The 24385-nt window shown below is 43.0% G+C and overlaps 1 protein-coding gene across 2 annotated transcripts in view; it reads left to right on the top strand.

The window, feature by feature from the left end:
• PTGER2 (prostaglandin E receptor 2) overlaps nt 1-24385 on the top strand; it is a 207320-nt gene that overhangs the window by 90832 nt on the left and 92103 nt on the right. The window contains exon 2 of one of the 2 annotated variants that reach the window (XM_088839909.1): nt 8915-9104. The exons of the other annotated variant lie outside the window; for it this stretch is intronic. Coding sequence (XP_088696035.1) covers nt 8915-9028 — 114 coding nt within the window. The 3' untranslated portion in view covers nt 9029-9104. Of the gene's footprint in view, nt 1-8914; nt 9105-24385 lie in introns of those variants that run through there. 2 annotated transcript variants of the gene reach the window in all.

Genomic DNA, 24385 nt, shown 5'->3' with positions numbered 1-24385 from the left:
GCAGAGTAGAGTCATCCGTTTGGTTACTAGTACTTTTGGTTACATCTTACAGCTATTTGCTCTCAAAACAGCTCCAGTTAAAGGAAAAAAATAAATCCCGGGAAATACCTGCATTGTCTAAACGTGGGTCAGGCAGCCACCCCTGTGGCCAGGAGAATGTGGCACCCACTGCCCTATCCTTGTGAAGAAGGGAAGATAATTACCAGGAAGAAGGACTTGCTAGGAGGATAGTACATGGGCATCTGTGAATTTTAGTCTTCATCTATCTCCCTGCCTTTCTCTTTTCAGGTTTGGTGGAGAGTCTTTGTTTGTGAGTCATGGCCTTTGGGAAGACCACACTCACAGAACCTCTTGATTCCTTTGTCAGTGTCATATAGCTGACTGTTAACAGACTTTTGCCAGAGTAACACTGCATAATAAACCAAATCTCAGTGGCTTATCATAAGCATTTGTTTGCATGCTGATGGGACTGCAAGTCAGCTAAAGTTCACCTGATCTAGGTAGACTTGGTGGCTCAGCTATAGGCAGCCTGGGCTTAGGTCCAAGCTGTGGTTGGGGGAAGATCTCTGCATGCGTACTTTTCCTGCATCCCAGGCCCGAGGGACAGAGATTGCAAAGAATATATCCTCGTAGAAGGTCACGGAGAAGGCAATGGCAAGCCACTCCAGTACTATTGCCTAGAAAATCCCATGGATGGAGGAGACTGGTAGGCTGCAGTCCGTGGGGTTGCTAAGGGTCGGACACGACTGAGCGACTTCACTTTCACTTTTCACTTTCCACTTTCACACATTGGAGAAGGAAATGGCAACCCACTCCATTGTTCTTGCCTGGAGAATCCCAGGGACGGGGGAGCCTGGTGGGCTTCCGTCTATGGGGTCACACAGAGTCAGACACGACTGAAGTGACTTAACAGCAACAGCAGCAACAGCATGATCCTTTATTCATAAATTTTACTCAGAAATATTTTTCCTGTATTTAGTTAGAGGCCCATTTGCACTAAAAAATAATTTTATTTTTCTCTCTCTCAAATTGTATACCTAATTTCCCCTCAAATTGCACACCTACTTGGTCCCCATCACCTGGTGTGAGGCTGGCCTCATCTCCACACCCTTGCTTGGACTTGGTCTCTGTAGACCCCTGCATGTCTGTTTCTTCTTGCTGATCATTTTTCATTAAGCCTCTCCTTAGTGGAACACATCAAAATGCTTGCTCATTAAAGAAAATTTCCATTGTAGCCAATATACTTACTATATTCTTATAAGGCAGAAAAGTATATTTTATTTGTATTTTAATATGCAAAGAATGACTGAAATCAACTTTATTTGATAAAGCTTAAGATGCTGGGAGGGATTGGGGGCAGGAAGAGAAGGGGACAACAGAGAATGAGATGGCTGGATGGCATCACCGACTCGATGGACATGAGTTTGAATGAACTCCGGGAGCTGGTGATGGACAGGGAGGCCTGGCGTGCTGTGATTCATGGGGTTGCAAAGAGTCAGACATGACTAAGCGACTGAATTGAACTGAATGTTGGCAAGGGTGTGGAAAAAGAAATTCTAACTCAATGTTATTGACACTGTAGGGTTTGGGGGATTCATTGGCAGTATCTACCAACATTTTAAATGTCCATGTTCCTTGCCCCAGCTGATCCTCTTCTGGGACCTACTTATGCAAGTTGTGAAGAGAATTGTGTAGAAGAATGTTCACTGCTTCTGTTAGAATAAAAATCTAAAACAACCAAAAGGGCCAGCAATGTCAGATCTGAGAACTGAACAAGGGTTCAATCATGTACGGGGATACTCAGTACCAACAAAAACAATGAGGTAAATCAGTGCAGATTGACATGGAAAGGTGAACGAAGATCAAGGTACAGAGCAATATAACAGTGTCAGCCCCTGCTGAAGAAAACCCTAACAGCAGTTCTGAAAGAATGCGTGAATAGCAGTCATCTCTGGGTGGTGGGATATCTTTTCCTGACAGATCATCTGTGTAATGCTTGAACTGTCAACAGTGAGCATGTCTAACCTTTTGAAACAAGTAATCATGGCTGTGTGATATTTTCATAGATTAATTTACAGTGGAGTTGTCTTTCTTCTTCCCTCCCTTTTATTTAAGCAGGCTCTGTTTTTCATTTCCTCCAGGAAGGTAACAAAACTTAAAAATAGCCTTTCCAGTCGTTCTGGCTGTTATGTTCCAAAAGCATAAACCCTTAGGGGCAGGGAATTTGTTCTGTGCATAAGCAAATTGTCTTATTGACAGCGAGGGGAAGGTGGAGTCTTGCAGAAACAGGAAAAGAGACCGCTGGATGGAGAAGCTGAGGGAGAGAATGTGAGAAGCCCTCAGAGGGAGAAAGAGATCTTTCCAGTTTCTAGAACAGAAATAACTTGTATGCTGTTCACTGTTCTCAGTAGCTGGCAGGCGGGGCAGGAGACAGGGGTAAGCAGGGTAAGATTCCAGAAAATAAATATCTGTATCTAGGCTAGGAGTTACAACTCAGAGACCTACAGGGGCTGAATAGTTGATATTAGTGAAGGAAGCAGAGATGGTTGTAAAAAGTCAGCAAGGAGTTGTGGCTGTGGTACCCTGGAGTGGAATGGCCCACGTAGAGGGGCAGTGGTGAACCCATGGTCTGCTAACAGCTGCCTAGCAGGAGTGTGGGCCCACCATTGCCTTCTGATTTTTCAAATGGAAAGTTTAAGACAAACTTAACTTTTAATTGGCTCAGTTGTACAGGTCAAACTAACTATATACCTGTCTTAGTCCATCTGGGCTGCTCTAACAAAACACCATAGATTGAGGGGCTTATAAACAACAGAAACTTATGTCTCATAATTCTAGGAGCTGAGAAGTCTGAGATTCTGGAACCAGACAATTCAGCCTGCTCCCTGGTTCATAGCCGCCTTCTTACTATGTCCCCACATGGTGGAAGGGGCGAGGGGGCTCTCCAGGTCCTTTTTTACAAAGGCACTAGTCCCTTTCCTGAGGGCTCTACCCTCATGACCTAATCACCCTCTAAAGGCCTACCTCCAAATACCGTGACCTTGTGGGTTAGGATTCTAATGTATGAACCAGGAGAGAGGAGGGGAGATAAATGTTCTGTCCACTGCAGCATCTGTGTTTGGTTAAACTCAACTACAGGCCACACAAGGATGAACTGATGGAAGGAAAAGATGCAGCCTCACAAAATTCCTGTGGTCCAAGCATTGGCCAAGCCTTGGGAGTTGTGGGCATCTCTTTCCACAGATGCCAGGGTAGACCAGGGCCACGTGCTCCTTCCTACCTCCAATGCCCTTTGAAGACCTCAAACCATAGATACTGAATTAAAGAAGAGGTGAGAAGATGAGAAACCCAAGAGGACCTGATGCTATGCTTTTTGTGTGCCAGTAAACAGGGGAAGGGAGACAGAGTCAGAAATGAAATTGAGTGACAAATGAAAGGATTAATACTATAGATTATTTTCTGTAATCCTTGTAGGAAAAGCAGAGGTGCTGCCTAGCACCCCAGAAACCAGCTTCTTAAGAACCACAGCTGTGTGAGCTCCTCCCCTGCACACCCAGCAGGCAGGGGCCTCTGCCCCACTGCTCCTGCTCTCTCATCCCGCTCACCATCTCCACAGACGCTTCCTTCCCTCCCCTGCAGCCCATGCCAGGAGGAAGCCCCCTACCCCATCTCTCCACTGTCATTAGGGCATATGTGGAAGTCAGGCCCGTGTAACTAAGAGGCTGGGAGTGAAAGGCAGGGAAATAAGAGTTCCTGGACTCCCTGGTTGGAAACTGGAACAAGTAGAAATGTAATCAGGAGGGATTTCTCTACTGCTTCAATTTTTATAGTTTGACATTCTTACATCATGATGTGAAGACTGGCCAGGAAAACTAAATCAACACTTGATTAAAAAAAAATATATATATATATATATAGGTGAGAGGTTATATATATATATTTAAACTCCACCAACCTAGAATCCAACTCATAGTTCTCTTCACCATTTTCCTGTCTTGCATCTCTACTTTCTCTACCTTATTTATACCATCGAGTTTCACAGCTTAGGGTCACACCTCTACACACATGGTCAAATCCTAGCTTCCGGTGCAACTTGTCTGAGCACCAGACACACGCTGTCCAAGGTCTTGGACACATCTCATACCAGGACATCCAGAAGGTTTCCCAGAGACCTATGGGAATGTTAATAAGGAGCTCCCTAGAGTTTGGGGGGGCGGTGGATGAGTTAAGTGTAGAGAAACGTGAAAAATGCCCTCCCCTTGCTCCAGGGGAATAGGGAGGAGGGTGTCCAGCCCAGGGCACTTAGCTTGGCTTCCAAAACACCTGCTGAATTTCAACCCCTGGGCTGACATTCTTCCTCCTATGTTTCCTTTTACTGTTACTGTTTCCTTCAGTCACTAAGACCTGACATCTCCCAATCAGCTTAGATGTCAATTCTTCCGAAAGTCTTTCCTGACCCCCTGAGTTGGAATTAGGTTCCCCTCTGCACTGTGCCCTTCTCTCTTGGTTACACTAAGTGCACTCTAGAGTAATCCCCTGTGATTTGACTTTACAACACTTTAGACATAAAGGGAACTGGGAGGAACGAAGAAACTTAGCTTTCTTCATTATATGTCTATTAAGCAGTGATCTTATTTCATCTTATATTTATGACTTAGACAATTGGGCAAGAAATACTGAATTTCCTTGTTTTCTTCTATCCAATTTATTTTGATACTAAGCCTCCATCCTGCCATGCTGGGGTGTATTTTAGTTTCACATACTGTTAGGCCCCCTGCAGGACCAAGACCTTGGGGAGGTTCCTCTGGATGTCAGTCACCAGGACACCGGACACCCGCACAGTTAGCCACTGTGCTGATTCTGGGCAATGCCTGAGGGCACTAGGGTCCTATTCAAGACCAAGAGATATGCAGTCCTTTTTCTGAGGTCTCACCTCCTCCGTGGAGCAAGGGTTCCGCAATGCATTCCTAATCCCACTCACCTCCAAGGCTGGGGAAACCCCTCTCACGTCCTGCTTCCCTCCCACCTCTCCTTGGGTCTCCCAGTGCAACTTCCTTAGTGCTTAGCTGAGGCTTTTAAAAGTGCTTAGCACTTAGGCTTTTAAAAATAAAAAATCAGAAAGGGAAGTGTCCTGCCAGCAACTTCTGCTTCCTCCCCACTCTAAGGCAGAGTCAGAACCTGGCCCCCTACTTAAATGAAGGAAGATCAAGAGAAAAATACAGGAAGAAAAGCATCAACGTGGCATGTACACACTACTGTATTTAAAACAGATAACCAGCAAGGGCCTGCTGTAGAGTGCAGGGGCTCAGCCCAATATTCTGTAGGAACCTAATGAATAGCCTAACTGCGTAAAGAATGTGAAAAAGAACAGTGCGTGTATATGCACAAATGGACCACTGCTGTGGTTAACACGACATTGGTAATCAACTATGCTCCAGTGTAAAATGATAATTTAAAAATTAAACTAAAAACATCAATTGTATCACAGGAAATTTCTCAACCTTGTCCTCTCCTCCAGCACCCCTTGGTGACTGATGCCCCCCCGACCCAAAGGTGTCCACATCCTAATCCCTGGACCTGTGAATATGCGACTTTTTACCCTAAAAGGGCCTTTGAAAACGTGACTAAATGAAGGATCATGAGATAAGGAGATTATCCTGGATATTCTGAGGGAGCCCAAGGGGCTCAAACACAAGAGTCCTAATAAGAGGGAGGCAGGAGACTCCAAAATAACTGCGGATGGTGACTGCAGCCATGAAATTAAAAGACGCTTGCTCTTTGGAAGGAAAACTATGACAGAACTGACAGCATATGAAAAAGTAAAGACATCATTTTGCCAACAAAGGTGCATATAGTTAAAGCTATGATTTTTCCAGTAGCCATGAAAGTTGGCTGAACACTGAAGAATTGATGCTTTCAAATTGTGGTGCTGGAGAAGACTCTGAGAGTCCCTTGGACTACAAGGAAATCAAACCAGTCAATCCTTAAGGAAATCAACCCTGAATATTCATTGGAAGTGCTGATGCTGAAGCTGAAGCTCCAATACTTTGGCCACCTGATGCGAAGAGCTGACTCATTGGAAAAGACCCTGATGCTGGGAAAGATTGAAGGTGGGAGGAGAAGGGGACGACAGAGGATGAGATGGTTGGATGGCATCACTGACTCAATGAACAGAAAGCTGAGCAAACTCCAGGAGATAGTGAAGACAGGGGAGCCTGGCATGCCACAATCCATGGGATCGCGAAGAGTCAGACACAACTTAGCAACTGGACAACAACAACGAACAGGGTCACAATCAGAGACTGAAGACATAGGATGGAAGCAGAGGCCAGAGAGGAGAGAGGCACCACTGCTGGTTTTGAGTATGGAGGAAGAGACCATGAGCCAAGGAATGTAGGCAGCCTCGAGAGTGTGCAAAAGACAATAAAATGGGTCCTCCTTTAGACTCTCCAGAAAGGACACAGGCTTGCCAACACCTTGATTTTGTGTGTGTGTTCTTAGTCACTTTCGTGTCCGACACTTTGCAACTTTATGGACTGTAGCCCACCAGGCTCCTCTGTCCTTAGGGATTCTCTAGGCAAGAATACTGGAGTAGGTTGCCATGCCTTCCTCCAGGGAATCTTCCCAACTCAGGGGTCAAACCCAGGTCTCCCGCATTGCAGGCAGATTCTTTACTGTCTGAGCCACCAGGGATGCCCACCTTGATTTTAGCGCAGTGAAACCAGGTTTGAACTTCTGACTTCCAGAACTATTTAGATAATACAATTATGTTGTTTTAAGTTTCTGTGTTTGTGGTAGTCCTTTACAACAGTAAGAGGAACCTAATAGACACCTGAGGACAAGTATAATATACACCGTGTAGGACCTTATGAAATGTCCTGCACAAAGGACTCAAAGAATGTTCATACAACTGAATTCCCTGTCTCTCATAAATAGATACCTTAAGAATAAAGGTGGCATATTGGACTTAAAATATGGCTTGGTTTACAGGAGTTCAGCAGGATCATGTTTTGGTTTAAAAATGTATTGTCCAGTGTTTTGTTCTTGTTCTTCTCTCCATCCCCAACCTGCTATATTGAGAGCTTTGTGCACTGCTCTCAGGGTGTGGGTGACATGGCTGGAAAGAGAAAGACCTTTTTCAGCACCTGGCTTTTGAGCATCTGGGGAGACACACACCTAGCTACAAGACCCCCATTGAGGGTAAAGGATTTTTTGAAATTTCACACACACACACACGAAACTTCCTTTTAAATATCAGGAGCCACAAACTGGCCAAATTAGAGCATGGGATTTATATCATGAACTTTGTAACAGAAAAAATGTGTAATTATGTAAGAGCAATTCCCACCAAATAAAGAGAGGCATTGCATACCCAGGGAGACAGGAGAGATCCCTGGACTCTGAGACTCAGGCTCAGCTGCACTGGGTCTTTCAGAAATGCCAGTGCCTTGCCCTCTTCTTCTCTAGACCCAGCCAGAAAGACAGTGGGGAGAACAGGAAAAAGTACAGGTAAGCTTGGAGATCTGGAGCAGAAAGGACTGCTGAGACAAAGCAGATGCAGGTAAACTGGCCCCAAGGGCAGTAGGTAACAAGGTCCTGAGGGCAACAGGCAAAGCTGCAGAGATAGGCAACAGACACCAGGTATGTTGATGGGACCAGAACAGGGGATGCCCTTCAGTTCGACAAGCAGTGCCATGTGGCGCCCGCACCCTGCCCCAGTGCCAAACGTTCCAGAAGCACCCTTGTCCCCAACCTCACCCTTCATGTGACAGGGAAGACTTATTTCTGCCTCAGCGTTTAATCCAAAGAGATTGCTTGATTAAGGGACCCTGAATTGATAATATTAAATCTTGCAACCATTGCAGAATTGAGTGCTATGGAGCAAAGTTATTTCAGTATGGTGAGACATAAGCAATTATATCTCCTCACATGAAAAATTTGTACCCTGGTAAAAATTTATACCAACAAATAACTTTAAGCAGAGCTGAAATGGAAACTTTTATTGGAGTGACACCCAACCTTTAAGATTTGCTTTTATCCATCAAACTTTAAATAATTCCATCTTATGGTGTCCTATTTAAGGGATTTTTTGCTTTCTTAAGAAAAAAGATTTTACGGTAATTCTACTATGGTTTTCTCTTTGAGGCCAAGATAAAATTAGATTTTACAGATCAATTCTACTTTTCATGCATACATTTTATCATAGGTGTCTTTCTCCCTTTTTCAAACATGAGTTGATCATTAAAGGCCTCATCCTGAAAGCCTCCTTGATAGAAAGGGAAGATAAGAATCTGGATCCACTCAGGGAAAGAAACCCAGAATTGAATTTTTAGGTGTATCAGCAAAATGTAGTGGAAAGTAACAAGTCCAGGAAATCAGTCGACTTGGCCTCTTGGCTCCCAGTGTGGGAGTCCAGTCTCTAGACAGGAGTTCCATCAACTTGTTCGTACCCTCTTCCCTTCTCCCCCATTTGTAGAATGAGGAGGCTGGAAAAGATGATGTCCAAGGCAGTGCTTCTCACACTATAATACGTGGGTTTTGAAAAGTGTGTGGATCTCTGGGAGGGCCTAACATTCAGCCTCTAACCAGATCCCAGGTCAGACTGATGGTGTCCACCCTCAAACCACACTTGGCGTATCAAGGCCACAAAGAACAACCCAGATCTGAAATTGTTTTGTTTCATCAACTCGTGCACGCATTCAGAGTACTGCTATTTGTTCCCATTTTTAAAAATACATTTCGGACAGCCGAAAAAGGCCCATATTGTCCAAGTTTTAACTGAATTAGGGATTGGAATCACTGTGAAGGATTGCAGATCACTAAAAACAAATACGCATCTTTTTTTCTCTAGCTCAGTAGTCTAGTCCCTGTGTGTGCGTGCTAAGTCACTTCAGTTGTGTCTGACTCTTTGCAGCCCTGGATGGTACTATGGCCCACCGGGCTTCTCTGTCCATGGGATTCTCCGGACAAGAATACTGGAGTGGATTGCCATGCCCTCCTCCAGGGGATCTTCCCAATCCAGGGATAGAACCTGCATCTCTTATGTCTCCTGCGTTGGCAGTAGTTCTTTACCACTAGCTCCACCAGAGAAGCCCAGAAGTTCGAGTCCCTACAGCTGCATGTAAGTATCACCTGCAGTGCTTTCAAAAACTCCCAGTGTCTCTGCCCACCCACTCCTCACCACCACCCACCCCCAACACACGCACTTACCGATGCACCAGAATACAATTTAATTGGTCTGGGGAGGGGCCCAGTGACCAGGTATTTCTCAAAAGCTCTGTTTCTCTTGGGATTATAATGTGCAGTGCAGATGGGGAGCCACTGCAGGCCAGCTTCTCCAAGTCTGAAGGCACTCCAGGTATGAACAAGTTGTTTTTATGCTCCCCACAGCTGTTAGCCATTAACTTGGGCATTCTCGTGGAAAGCTTAGTTACATTATACAACTCATGTAAATATCTCTCTTATGAACTTGTAATTCAATAAGACTTCTCAGCAAGGGAAATGATGCAGAGAAGCTAGTTTTGTTTGGTCCTTTTCAGAAAAAAACAGACAATTATCAAATTATACTGCACTCTGTGGGCTCTTGGATGTACATGGGCTTTAAGGGAGATCTGGTCTGTTTTCTCCTTTGTAAGGCTTCACTTTAACCAGCCAAGTCGGCAGAAGCCAGCAGAGACAGTAAAAGTTCCTGAAGGTTCAGAAGTCAACAGAACAATCTCTCCCTGGAGAATAAGCCTTCTGGAAGGTCACAGCGGTTAAGAAGCCAGACTGTCAGTTGGAATCCTGGTTCCACCATTTTCTCACTATAGGACTCTGGGCAATTTTCTTAACCCCTGAGTTTCCTTATGGATAAAAATGTAATGGTGTTTAAGTTATGGAGAGTAAGATGGGTTAATGTGTATAAAGTGCTTTTTTAAAATTTTTGTACAATGCTTGTTATGTAGTAATTTTTATTAATATTATCATGCACCCTGTGAGATTAGAAGGGGGATTTTATTATTTCCCCCTTTAAAATTATATTTTAACGTTGCCTCAGCAAGACTAGAGCACACATGTACTTAGAGAATGATTAGAAAAAGGAGTGTGGCTGCTGCCAGGCCTGGGAAAGTCAGTCTTAGGTAAATTAAGGCTGAGTGATGGCAGATCTTATGGGTTAGGCCAGAGAGTCTAGATTAATCTTGTTGACAGTAAATAGCCATTTAAATTGTTTGAACCAGAGAATGATGTGATTGTTTTTAAACAGACCAGTACAGGATGCAAATGGGGTATGCAAGTGTCTCACCCTTCTCGGCTACTGGGGTTCTTCTGCCCTACTTCTACAAGTGGTGCTACCACAGGATTTGCATTTGCAACTTGTGGTTTTCCTGAAGCAGAGAAGGGTCCTCAAAACACTGACATTTCAAGGTCTGCCCCAAGAGGTTGACAGTTGAATGAAATCTTGAAGCCCCAGTGTCCATTCTGAAAACTCCCAGCCAGCGACAGCCCTGGAGTAATTTTATTTTCCCCCTAAATTTTAAAACAGTTATCTGTATCATCTAAGGCACTTTGAAGATTTACATTCCAGTAAATAAAATAAATCTATTCCTTCCAACTCAGAAGTAGGAGGTATTTGGGAAGTGGAGCTGAAGTGATACAACTTCTAAACCTAGTTCTTTCCTAATTTGGGGAGAATCTGAAGAATTGAACTGTGGTGTTGAGAAGACTCTTGAGTGTCTCTTGGACTGCAAGGAGATCCAACCAGTCAATCCTAAAGGTATCAATCCTGAATTGGAAGGACTGATGCTGAAGCTGAAACTCCAATACTTTGGCCACCTGATGTGAAGAACTGACTCATTGGAAAAGATGCTGATGCTGGGAAAGATTGAAGGCGGGAGGAGAAGGGGATGACAGAGGTTGAGATGGATGGATGGCATCACTGACTTGATGGACATGAGTTTGAGTCAGCTCCAGGAGTTGGTGATGGACAGGGAATCCTGGCGTGCTGCAGCCCTTGGGGTTGCAAAGAGTCTGACATAACTGAAAACTGAACTGATTTAAAATCTTTGTTCTCCCTCAAATAAGTGGTAATATCAAATTCTCAGTCGTCCAGATATGCGGAAGTTCAACCCATGTTTATTGAGTGCTTACCATGTGTTTTGTTAGTCCCTGTGTTAGTCAGTTCTCATAATAACGCTATTGACTCAGGAATATCATTAACACCATTGAACAGATAAGGAATATGAAGCATCAGTTCAGTTCAGTTCAGTCACTCAGTCATGGCCGACTCTCTGCGACCCCATGAAGCACAACACGCCAGGCCTCCCTGTCCATCACCAACTCCCGGAGTTCACTCAAACTCACGTCCATCGAGTCGGTGATGCCATCCAGCCATCTCATTCTCTGTCGTCCCCTTCTCCTCCCGCCCCCAATCCCTCCCAGCATCAGACTCTTTTCCAGTGAGTCAACTCTTCGCATGAGGTGGCCAAAGTATTGGAGTTTCAGCTTCAGCATCAGTCCTTCCAATGAACACCCAGGACTGATCTCCTTTAGAATGGACTGGTTGGATCTCCTTGCAGTCCAAGGGACTCTCAAGAGTCTTCTCCAGCACCACAGTTCAAAAGCATCAATTCTTCGGTGATCAGCTTTCTTCACAGTCATAGAGAAAGGTTAATAACTTGCCCAAAGCTACAGAGCTTGAATGTGGCAGAACCAGGATTCAAACTTGAAATCTAGAGCCTGTGTGGCTACAAGAAAATGCAGTTACTGCCCTGAACAAGCTGAGAGCCTCTTGGGGAGAAATTGAGTGTGTGCAGACACGCTTACAACCCAGGTGACTGTGCAGGAAATCAAGAGGACAAGAATGTTCAGGGAAAGAAAAGACAAGGTTTTCAGGGTCAAAGAGGCTTCTGAGAAGAGTAGGGTGGGAACTGGGGCTGAAAAAGTGAGCGCATATAATACTACTTGGCAGAAAGAGTAAAGACATTCTAGGCAGAAGAAACAAAGTGAACAAGAGATGAAGGCAAATATTAGGCAATTTCAAGAACAGTCCTACTGTGCTTTAGTAAAGAAATGAGGCAGAGGCCATGGAGACTGACTCCACAGAAGCCAAGAGAGGTAGTGAGGGTCCTAACCAGCTGATAGTTCAGTTCAGTTTAGTCACTCAGTCGTGTCTGACTCTTTGTGACCCCATGGACTGCAGCGTACCAGGCCTCCCTGTCCATCACCAACTCCCGGAGCTTGCTCAAACTCATGTTCATTGAGTCAGTGATACCATCCAACCATCTCATGCTCTGTCATCCCCTTCTCCTCCCACCTTCAATCTTTCCCAGCATCAGGGTCTTTTCCAATGAGTCAGTTCTTCACATCAGGTGGCCAAGGTATCAGAGTTTCAGCTTCAACATCAGTCCTTCCAATGAATATTCAGGACTGATTTAATTTAGGATTGACTGATTTGATCTCCTTGCCATTCAAGGGACTCTCAAGATTCTTCTCCAACACCACAGTTCAAAAGCATCAATTCTTTGGCACTAAGCTTTCTTTTTGGTCTAACTCTCACATTCATACATGGCTACTAGAAAAACCACAGCTTTGATTAGACAAAGGGAAAAGTAACATTGTGGGAAAAGTAACATTTCTGCTTTTTAATATGCTGTCTAGGTTGGTCATAGCTTTTCTTCCAAGGAGCAAGTCTTTTAATTTCATGACTGCAGTCACCATCTGCAGTGATTTTGGAGCCCAAGAAAATAAAGTCTCTCACTGTTTCCATTGTTTCCCCATCCATTTGCCATGAAATGATGGGACCCGATGCCATGATCTTAGTGTTTTGAATGTTGAGTTTTAAGCCAGCTTTTTCACTCTCCTCTTTCACTTTCATCAAGAGGCTCTTTAGTTCCTCTTCACTTTCTGCCATAAGGGTGGTGTCATCTGCATATCTGAGGTTACTGATATTTCTCCCGGCAATCTTGATTCCAGCTTGTGCTTCTTCCAGCCCAGCGTTCCTCATGATGTACTCTGCATATAAGTTAAATAAGCAGGGTGACAATATACAGCCTTGAAGTACTCCTTTTCCAATATGGAACCTGTCCTTTGTTCCATGTCCCGTTCTAACTGTTGCTTCTTGACCTGCATATAGATTTCTCAGGAGGCAGGTCAGGTGGTCTGATAGTCCCATCTCTTTCAGAATTTTCCACAGTTTGTTGTGATCCACACAGTCAAAGGCTTTGGCATGGTCAGTGAAGCAGAAGTAGATTTTTTTTTTTTAATTCTCTTGCTTTTTCTATTACCCAACAGATATTGGCAGTTTGATCTTTAGTTTGTCTGTCTTTTCTAAATCCAGCTTGAACATCTGGAAGTTCTCGGTTCATGTACATAGACTTTTTTTTTTTTTGGCCACATGGCATATGGGATCTTCCCTGACCAGGGATTGAACCCTCCCCCCTTGCACTGGCAGTGTAGAGTCTTAGACACTGCACCACCGGGGAAGTCCCATGTAATAGACTTTGATGTCATGTTTGTTGAATGAATGAAGTGGGGAAAGTGTCAAAAAGAACAAAAGATGGAAGAGAAAGTAGACTTGATATAAATAATTCAAAGTATGCAATAAAAGAACTTCGAGTTTTCACACATGAGTAAGTGGTGGGTCTGCGAACTTAAATGGAGAAGTCAAGAAAACAAACTGGCCTGGAGGAATGCAAGTGCATCCCACAAGTTTCTGGCAAAGGTAAAATCAAAGGAGGTTAGTACAGTGCTTCTGTAGGTCTATCTGAAATATACCATCTGCACTCATTTATTCACTAAACATTCTTAAGCATTGTGCCAGGTAGTCACTCAACAAATATGTCATATAATAAAGGAGAATTAAGCTGCAGTTACAGCTAAGGTTGCTAACCAACTCACAATGAGATAGGGAGAGTAGCCTGACTCCCCAGGTGAGCTCAGTGTACTCACAGGGCCTTTCAGTTCAGCTGAAGACAGTGGGAGGCAGTGGAGGTGGCAGAGTCAGAAGGAGGTAAGATGTTGGAAGCTCGCTTGGAGAGATGTCAGAAGCTTGCTGGGAGAGATGTCAGGTCTCCACCTGCCACTGCCAACTTTGAAGAAGAAAGGGGGCTGTAAGTCAAGGAATGTGAGCAGCCTTGAGAGGCTAGCAAAGGCAAAGAAACATATTTCCCCTTAGTACCTCCAAGAAGAAGCAGGCCTACTGACATACTAACACTCGTCTGGTATAAAAGATCTGTTTTGGACTTCTGACTTCCAGAAAAGTAAGTTGCTTTACATTTTTGTTGCTTTAAGCCACAAAGTTTATAGTACTGTGTTACAGAAGCAATATAAAACTAATACGCTACTATAAATTTTTTATTTAATGAAAATGTATAAATCTATTTTAGCAACGAAGAAATAGATGTGTAGAAATATTGATTTGTCCAAATTTTGGTAGTTCGTCCAAATTTTGACTACTTAACATTATTCTTTCTTGGCAGCTTCCTGGTTTTCCTTCTACCCCACTGACCACCTTTTCCTTGGGCCCTTTGCAAGAGCAATTCCTTTTGGTAGTGTTTCTTAGGAATTTCTCCTCAATACTCTTTCTTTTGAATTCTTTTTCTTAGGTGATCTCATCCATTCCCATTCCCATCCCTTCTCATTCTGTTCAAGAATATTTGAACTTCTTCAAATATTTCTTTTTATAATGAATTACTCCCTAAGTGATATTCCTAGTTGAGACCCCTCCTATAGCTCCATACCATTTAAGCTTGTCATCTCTCAACTCAACATCGTTTGTTGAACTAGGATAGCATACAAACATTTCAAACCTAACATGTTCAAAATATAATCAATACCACCCACAAAACAGTTCCCCACCCCCACATTCAATTACGTTTGGTTTAAATCAAAAAGAAGAGTCAAGCTTCATTTCTCTTTCCTGAACCTCCATGTTCATCCCATCAGCAATCCATCCACTTCAGTCTTCCTTCACTACTGCCTTCCTAGTCCAAGTTCCCATCATTTTTCACCCCAAAACCATAGGTGGTTCCCTTCAGCCTTTTCTTCTATCCTTGTTCCTCCATGGATCTATCTTCCTCACCACAGTGAAAGTGTCCTTCTTAGGGCACAAATCAGATCTTGTCATGTCCCTTCGTAACACCCATAAATGGCGTCCATTGGACTTAGATCCCAACTCCTTTGCAATGACTGGTGAGGCCCTGCCCAAACCAGCTCCTGACCACCTCTTCTGCTACCGCTCCCTTTCTATCATTTACGTTTTACCGTTCAAAAGGGGCTTCTCTGAGCTGCTCAGTCCCTGAAGTTCTTTCCTGCCTCACAGTCTTTATAACGGTGGCTTCCCATTGGTGGGGTGCATGTGTGTACAAACACACACACACGCACATGCACACACACACACACACACACACACACACACATCTCTCCTCTATTACTCATGCTTCAATTTTCAGCTTAACTCTTTCCTCCTCAGAAAGGCCAACCATGCTACCTAAAGCATTTTAACTCTGCCGCCAACCTCTCTTCAAACTGATTCTCTATCCCAGCCTCCTTTCAGGACTTATTATAGCTTGCAGTATTTGTCATTCTGGTTACCTGTTTGGGTTTTCTTTTTTTTCCCTCCAACTGTATAAGAGGTTTTTTCAGAGGTTTTGTCTTTTCAGAAGACAAACCCTCTGCTTTGCTTTATGAGGCAGGTAGCAACCCCAACCACAGAAAGATTTGGACCTGCACTGGAGTTTCTTTATTTGGGGAGGGAGGCTTTCTAGAATGTAGGTTGCGAAAGGACAGAAACTGCCTGTCTTTGTTACCATGCCTGACACATGGGGCTGAATAAATATTTGTTGAATGTTGAATAAATGCTGTGAGTACACAGTATAAATAAGTACAGTATAAATGCTGTGAGTACACAGGAACATTCAAACTGGCACTGATGCTCCCCATAGCACTATCCAACAGTGCTGCTGCTGCTGCTAAGTCACTTCAGTCATGTCCGACTCTGTGCAACCCCATAGATGGCAGCCCACCAGGCTTCTCCGTCCTTGGGATTCTCCAGGCAAGAACACTGGAGTGGGTTGCCATTTCCTTCTCCAATGCATGAAAGTGAAAAGTGAAAGTGAAGTTGCTCAGTCATGTCCGACTCTGTGCGACCCCATGGACTGCAGCCTACCAGGCTTCTCCGCCCATGGGATTTTCCAGGCAAGAGTACTGGAGCGGGGTGCCATCGCCTTCTCCGATCCAAGAGTGCTACAACTACCTAAGTAGTGAGTTTTAATTTTTTTTCTAGCATAGCGAACATAATTTTAAAAATTATTTTATTTATTTTTTTTATTTTTGGCTGTGCTGGGTCTTCATTGCTGCATGGGCTTTTTCTAGTTGTTGCGAGCAAGAGCTTCTGTTCTTGCAGAGCACAGAGTCTAGGGTGGGTCAGCTTCAGTAACTGCAGCACATGGGCTCAGCAGGTGCAGTTCCTGGGCTCTGGAGCACAGACTCAATAGTTTCGGTGCAAGAGCTTAGTTGCTCTGAGGCGTATGGGATCTTCCCAGATCAGGGATCAAGCTCACAACTCCTGCGTTGACAGGCAGATTCTTTACCACTGAGCTACCAGGGAAGCCCCAGTGAATTTGAACTCAAGTCAATAAAAGATCATAGCCAGTTGAATTTACATTTTGTAATATCCTTTTTTTATATTCCATTGATTGTGCTTATTTATATATTCAATCAAATATGCATTTAAAAATTTCACGTTATGACAAATGACATTTTTTTAACCTAATGACCTTTTGTACCAATTAACTTCTTTTGATCTTTATTTTTCACTTGTGGTCAACCCACATGGTATAGATGTGTATTTGGAAAAAGGAAATGTGTATTTAGAACAGACCAAACCAGTACACAGGATCACTTTTTTTTTCCCAAAATTGGAGTGCGAAAGAGAAATTCATGGGCCATATATGATTTGTAGGAAATCCCCAGTAAGAAATAAAAATAGGATATATAAGTGATTCACATTATGTATAGCAAATGACTAATTCTTCTCAAATACGTATTTGGAGATGAGCTAAAATGTAGTATCAGGCAAATGAAATAATACTAATATGTTTAATCTCAAATAAGAGTATACTGAATTCATAGTTAGAAAGTAGCCCATTCCTTTGAAAAATATCTGTAGAATAAGCAACACTTCCTTTCCTCCACCACCCTTCATTAGAGCAACATATATCCCATCCCCCAGAGGACAGAGTTGTGCCATCTGTAAGTTTGAGGGATTTATGTTCAATCAGTAAACTTTTATTTTAAGGCTACAGAATGCTAGGTGCTTTGGAAAATAAAATGAATGAATCCCAACACCTGATTTTATATAGGTTACAATCCAGTTGGAAAAATAAGGCAAAATATGCCAAGAGTCAACAACACAGGAGGACACGAGGTTTTACAAGACTGTATGGTCAGTCATCAGCTTCCCAGGTGGCTCAGTAGTAGACAACCCACCTGCCAATGCAGGAGATGCAAGTTCAATCTCTGGTCTGGAAAGATCCCCTAGAGAAGGAAATGACAATCCACTCCAGTATTGTTGCCTGAAAACCCCCCTGGACAGAGGAACCTGGTGGTCTACAGTCCATTGGGTTGCAAAGAGTTGGACATGACTAAGTGACTGAACAACAACAAAACCTTGGTCAGCCATGGGGCCCACCTGTAGTATAGACACTTTACATAAAAGATTTGAGCATCCTTGGATTTTGGTGTCTGTAGAGGTCCTGGAACTGATCCCCCACAGACAGGGAGGCATGACTCTACTAACTGACTGAGCAGACTCTCCCGAGGTGAACCTTGCATCACAGGCTGGTCTTCAGCAAAGACTTCCCACTCTTCCCCAGGGATCCTGCAGAAGGTTGGCTGTGTTGATCTGGTCATGCTGAACTAGGTGAACTCTGTGGTGTCGTCCAAACCTAAGTTTATATAATTCATCTACAAATTATTAAGACAAGAAGTTAAATCATAAGGATACCAGCCCATTACAACGTCCGTATGTTCACAAACCCAAGGTGAAGCAGGAGGTGCCCATGGAAACCTTGTTTTCTTGCTATTTGCCTTTGGTAGCAATTGTTTTGCCTCGGTCACTATTGCAACCAGACTGGAATTTCTATCTGGTTTTGCTCTATCTGTGTAGCAGTGAAGGGCATGAGTTCTGGAGACAAGCCACCTGCACCTGAATTTTAGCATTACTAATGTGGATTTTGAGGGGTGTTTCTTGGCCTTTAAGCCTCAGTTTCCAATCTGCAAACTGGGAATAACAATGGACCTGCTCATAGTGTGGCTGTGAGGATCCACACATAAATAGTGCTTTAATACACTTAAAGCACTTAGTGTGGTGCCCACAATAGGGAAAACCCTCAGTACACATCACTTGTGATTATACAATTGGCATACTAAACCATACCTTTCTGTGCAGTACATCTCTTGGATTTTACCTCTAAATTTGCTCTATCCTGTTATAGGGGCTTTCTAATTGAATCTGTTTTGCAACTATGACGCTATGGGAATAGTAGAATTTGAAAACGTAAAGTGGGGCTTCTTAAACAGATGATACAGGGCAGCATGGTGCAGTGCTGAGAGCAGGAGCCTGATTCCAGTCCTCCACTGGGGCCAGCTCTGGGACTGGACAGGTCCCTTGTGCTCAGCATCAAGAAAATGAGAGGGTTACATGGCATTCTCCTTATGCTCTTTCCTGGGTAAAATGGACTAAAGTCTTTCATCATCAGTGGGGCCCTGGATGGAACAGAATAATAAATCATGAAGACAGACAGGAGGAATGGAAAAACTGAAAGCCTAAACACTGACTATTTAAAGGAGTCTGTGAACCAGAGTACCTCCTGTGCATGCTTCACTATGCAATTAATGGTCCTCAGTTCAGTTCAGTTCAGTTCAGTTCAGTCGCTCAGTCGTGTCCGACTCTTCGCGACCCCATGAATCACAGCACGCCAGGCCTCCCTTTCCATCACCAACTCCCAGAGTACACTCAAACTCATGTCCACAGAGTCGGTGATGCCATCCAGCCATCTCATTCTCTGTCGTCCCCTTCTCCTCCCGCCCCCAACCTTTCCCAGCATGAGTCTTTTCCAGTGAGTCAACTCGTCGCATGAGGTGGCCAAAGTATTGCAGTTTCAGCTTTAGCATCAGTCCTTCCAATGAACATCCAGGATTGATCTCCTTTAGAATGGACTGGTTGGATCTCCTTGCAGTATAAGGGACTCTCAAGAGTCTTCTCCAACACCACAGTTCAAAAGCATCGATTAATGGTCCTCATGTACTATATAAAGCAAGGTGATGATAACTATGTATTCTAAATTACTAAAAATTGTCCTACATTTTAATAAGGGTGTACCTCATTCCACTGAGGAGAAGTTAAAGGTGACACTAGCCAGACTTTGCCATACTAATCACATAGAGCCCCTCATCATAAGTCTCCATGCTATGGACAGTGGTCACAGCCTAACCGCATAGAAGATTGCCTGCTATATAACCCCAATGTGTTTGTTTGATTTGCACCAAAATGTTTATAGATTACAGGTTCAAGAACAGATGTAATTGAAAGAATCCTTTTACTGCCTGATAACCACCGGAAGCTTGACTCTAAGCCAGACCACATGCTCTCTGTGTATTAGAGGCCCCAGTAACCAAGGGCACACATTTCACTTTCCCCCTTCCTTTCACTCCCTCTCTCAAATTTATCTAGAACCTCTATTTTGAGTGCACTGTGCACTCAAAGAAAAAGATGCAGTTCAGGTTTCAAGGAATTGACAGTGTCACGGAAGAAACAGACACATAAATTGACAATTCTAGTCTAAGGGGATACGTGCAGTGCAGACAGGTGTTCAGATTATGGAAGCATTAGAGGAGGACTGTTGGGCTAGAAGAGGAGCTGAGAGGTGGGAGGCAACAAACATGATAAAAAAAGATTATTGAAGGATGGTGGATATAGACTCATAAAAGCTAAGTAAAAATTAACCAGATAAATAAATGGGATAAGGAGGAATGGGCATCCCAAGCAGGGTAAAGAACATGAACCTAGGCAGCAGGAAAGAGCACAGTGACTGCCAAACTCACCATAAGTCGTTCCAAACTGCTGAATCACAAAGTGCAGGGCAAGAGGTGGGAAGATAGACAAAAGGGATTGGCAAGGACTGAACTAAGAAAGTCCACTTGTGGGATGCTAAGTAGCCTAGAATAATGGTTCTCAGTGTGGTCCATGGTCCAGCAGTATCAACATCACCTGGAAATTTATTAACATGTAAATTCCCAGGTCTTATCCTGGACCTTATTATTGTTGTTCAATCACTAAGTCATGTCCAACTTTTCATGACCCCATGGGCTACAGCATGCCAGACTTCTTTGTCCTTCACCATCTCAGAGTCTGCTCAAACTCACGTCCATTGAGTTGGTGATGCCATCCACCTATCTCATCCTCTGTTGCCCGCTTCTCCTCCTGCCTTCAATCTTTCCCAGCATCAGGGTCTTTTCCAGTGAGTCAGCTCTTCGCATCAGGTGGCCAAAGCATTGGAGCTTCAGCTTCAGCATCAGTCCTTCTAATGAATATCAGGGTTGATTTCCTTTAGGACTGACTGGTTTGATCTCATTGCTGTCTAAATTAGAAACTCTGGAGGTGGGTCCAGCAATTGAAGTTTCTGCAGGTTATTATGATAACCAGTTTGAAAAACACTCACCTAGACTTTATCCTATAATAGGAAGGGAACTTTAGAAGATTGAGATGCACTGATGCATTTTTAAATATATATAAATATATATATATATGTATTAGAGTGGCACGAATGGTAAAGAACCCACCTGCCAATGCAGGAGATGTAAGAGACATGGCTTCAATCCTGGATCAGGAAGATACTTTGAAGGAGGAAATGGAAACCCAAATATTCTAGCCTGGAGAATCCCATGGCCAGAGGAGCTTGGTGGGATACAGTCCATAGCATTGCAAGGAGTCAGACATGACTAAAGTGACTTAGTACACATAGTTGATTTTAAATGTTGTTACTTTCAGGAGTATAGCAAAGTGATTCAGTTATTCACACATATAGCTATTCTTTTTCAAATTCTTTTTCCATTTAGGTTATTATAGAATATTGAGTAGAGTCCCTTGTGCTGTACAATAGGTCCTTGATGGTTATCTATTTTAAATACAGTAGCATGTATTTGTTAATCCCAAACTCCTAATTTATCCCTTCCCCCACCTTTCCCCTTTGGTAACCATAAATTTGTTTTCTAATTCTGTGAGTCTGTTTCTGTTTTGTAAATAAGTTCATTTGTATCATTTTTTTGATTCCTCATATAAGCTGTTTCATGATATTTGTTTTTTGTTTGATTTTGCTTTTTCTGTTTGACTTAATACACTTAGTATGATAACCTCTAGGTCAATCCATATTACTACAAATGACATTATTTAATCTTTTTTATGGCCAAGTAATATTCCAGTTGGAGAAGGAAACGGTAACCCACTCCAGTATTCTTGCCTGGAGAATCCCATGGACGGAGAAGCCTGGTAGGCTACAGTCCACGGGTTCGCAAAGAGTCGGACATGACTGAGCGATGGAATGGTATATTCCCATACGTACCACATCTTCTTTATTTGTTGATGAACATTTAGGTTGCTTGCATGTCTTGGCTATTATAAGAAATAGCACTTTGGAGTGTAGGTATCTTTTCAAATTATGGTTTTCTCTGGATATATGGCCGGGAGTGGGATTGCTGGATCATGTGCTAGCTCTATACTTGGTTTTCTAAGCAACCTCCTTACTGTTCTCTGTAATAGTTGTACCAATTTACATGGCCACCAGCAGCATAGGCGTGTTCCCTTTTCTCCACACCCTCGCCACCATTTACTGTTTGTAGCCTTTTTATGATGGCCGTTCTGACAGGTGTGAGGTGATATCTCAGTGTAGTTTCATTTTGCATTTCTCTAACAACCCATTTTTTGATTGGGCTTTTTTTTTTTTAATACATAAGCTCCTTGTATATTTTGGAGATTATTTTCTTGTCAGTCATATTTTTTGCACGTATTTCCTCCCATTCTGTGCATATTTATGGTTTCCTTTGCTGTGTGAAAGCTTTTAAGTTTAGGTCCCATTTGTTTATTTTTTTTATTTCATTACCCTAGGAGGTGGATCCAAAAAGATAATGCTGTGATTTGTGTCAGAGAGTATTCTGCCTATGTTTTCCTTTACGAATTTTGTAGCATCTGGACTTACATTTTGATCTTTAATCCATTTTGAGTTTATTTTTGTGCATGGTGTTAAAGAATGTTCTTATTTTATTCTTTTATATGTAGCTGTCCAGTTTTCCAAGCTCCACTTATTGAAGAGACTATCTTTTCTCCATTGTATGTTCTTGCCTCCTCTTTCACAGATTAATTGACCACAGGTGTGTAGTTTGTTGCTCAGCTTTCTATCCTGTCCCATTAATCTGTGTTTCTATTTTTGTGTGAGTACCATATTGTTCTGATTACACAGATGCATTTTAAGACTCTGCTTAGGTTGCTACTTCCCCACAATATCCCCGTCCCCATCAATAGCAAAACCACCATGATGACCTTCTAGCTCAGAGAAATCTTAAGACTTCATGGTTTGCTGGGCCAGGCAATATTGGATAGCAGGACCCCAGCCCATCAGATGTTTCTGGAAGCCCATTTCCATTACAAGGTGCATCTTCTCCTATTAATCCTAAAACAATGTGAGTAAATGCAGAGGATTCTGACATCACTTCTAGCTAATTCTAGTTGAAAGATCAAATTCCTTCAGGCTTACCACTGAGTTCCGCAACCACAATGCTGTCAACACATCAGCCCACCACTTCACAGGCTTTTACTCCTCCTCACACTTTCCACTGATGCTTCAGAGTCCAGGTTTTCCTTCTTTCCTTCCCAAGTTCCTGCTCACAGCAACTCAGAGAGAATCCAGCCCTTCCCTGGTCCTGTGGCCACATCTTGATTTAGTCTTTCCAGTGACCCTGTAAAAAACAAATCCTTATGTTTCATGATTTTTAGAGATTGTTGCTCTAATGAAAGGCCTCTCAAGAAGATGGACTTACGTGTGAGAAGGAAAGTTAATTATATCTTCTTGTGTGTGCTAAGTCACTTCAGTCATATTTGACTCTTTGCAACCCCATGGATTGTAGCCCACCAGGCTCTTCGGTCCATATGACTCTCCAGGCAAAAATACTAGAATGGGTTGCCATGGGGGTGGCAACCTCCAGGGGGTCTTCCTGACCCAGGGATCGAACCCACGTTTCTTAGGTCTCCTGCTTTGATAGGCAGGTTCTTCACCACTAGTACCACTTGGGAAGCCAGATATTTACAAAACTATGGAGCTGGATAGAATATAGCTACTGGGAAAGGATATGTCCTGAAAAATCTTTATCATAAAGATAATATCTTCACAGCCTACAAAAACATACATTTGGCACATTTTGGAATATTCCCCTGTCATCAGTCAAAAGTTACACTGAAATATTTAGTAAAAAATTTCAGATACCAGATACATGTAAACTTTGAGAAACTGGTTCATCCTAACTGTAACCATGTAATTTTCAAGCTCTATTTTTAGCAGTGGAATATTTTCTAACCACATTTACACCATCTTCCAACATATAAGATAAAAGTGGAACCATTCTGGTTGAAGCTCAGAAAGGGAAGAACAGAATGTCTCCTCTCAGCGCTTTGCTTGTTCCCTTTGCTGGTCTCTGAGATACCTCCATGGGCCCCCTGATTCAGAACCATTGATCTAACTTATTCTCAGTAGGCATGAATAGTCCCACTTCATTATTAAGGGTGAGAATAGCTATGTTAGCCAGAATTCTCCAGAGAAATAGAGCCAACAGGATGTGTATGTGTCTGTATTCTAATTCACTTAGTCTGTGTGTATGTAATTTACAATGCATGCAGAGGGAGAAAGAAGGGGAGAGAGATTTCTTTTAAGGAATTTGCTCATGTGATTGTGAGGGAGTGGCAATCACTGAAATTCAGTCCCTGAAATTTGCAGATTAGGCCAGCAGGCTGGAATTTCCAAAGTTTGCAGTCTGGAGTCTGAATGCAGTCTGGAGGAAGGACTTCTTTCTTTTTCCAGGGACTTCAGTCTTTGCTTGTAAGGCCTTCAACTGGTTGTATGAAGCCCATTCACGTGATGGAGGGCAGACTGCTTTAGTCAATGTCTACTGATTTAAATATTAATACCTTCACAGTCTGGTGTTTGACCCAACAACTGGCAACATAATGTGGTTAATCTGGCAAATATATTAACCAGAGCTGGAACAGATTGCACTGATTTTCCTAGACACTACAGTAGTGAGAATGAGCTGGGTGACCAGAGGTGAAAAACAAACATCTTGAAGTGCAAATATGGCAAAA

This window comes from Moschus berezovskii, chromosome 9 (genome assembly GCF_049115385.1).
Source record: "Moschus berezovskii isolate FMDL1 chromosome 9, NW_MosBer_1.0, whole genome shotgun sequence".
Lineage (NCBI taxonomy): Eukaryota > Metazoa > Chordata > Mammalia > Artiodactyla > Moschidae > Moschus > Moschus berezovskii.
The sequence above is the reverse complement of the archived record's forward strand: the minus strand, read 5'-3'. Positions and strand labels throughout refer to the sequence as shown.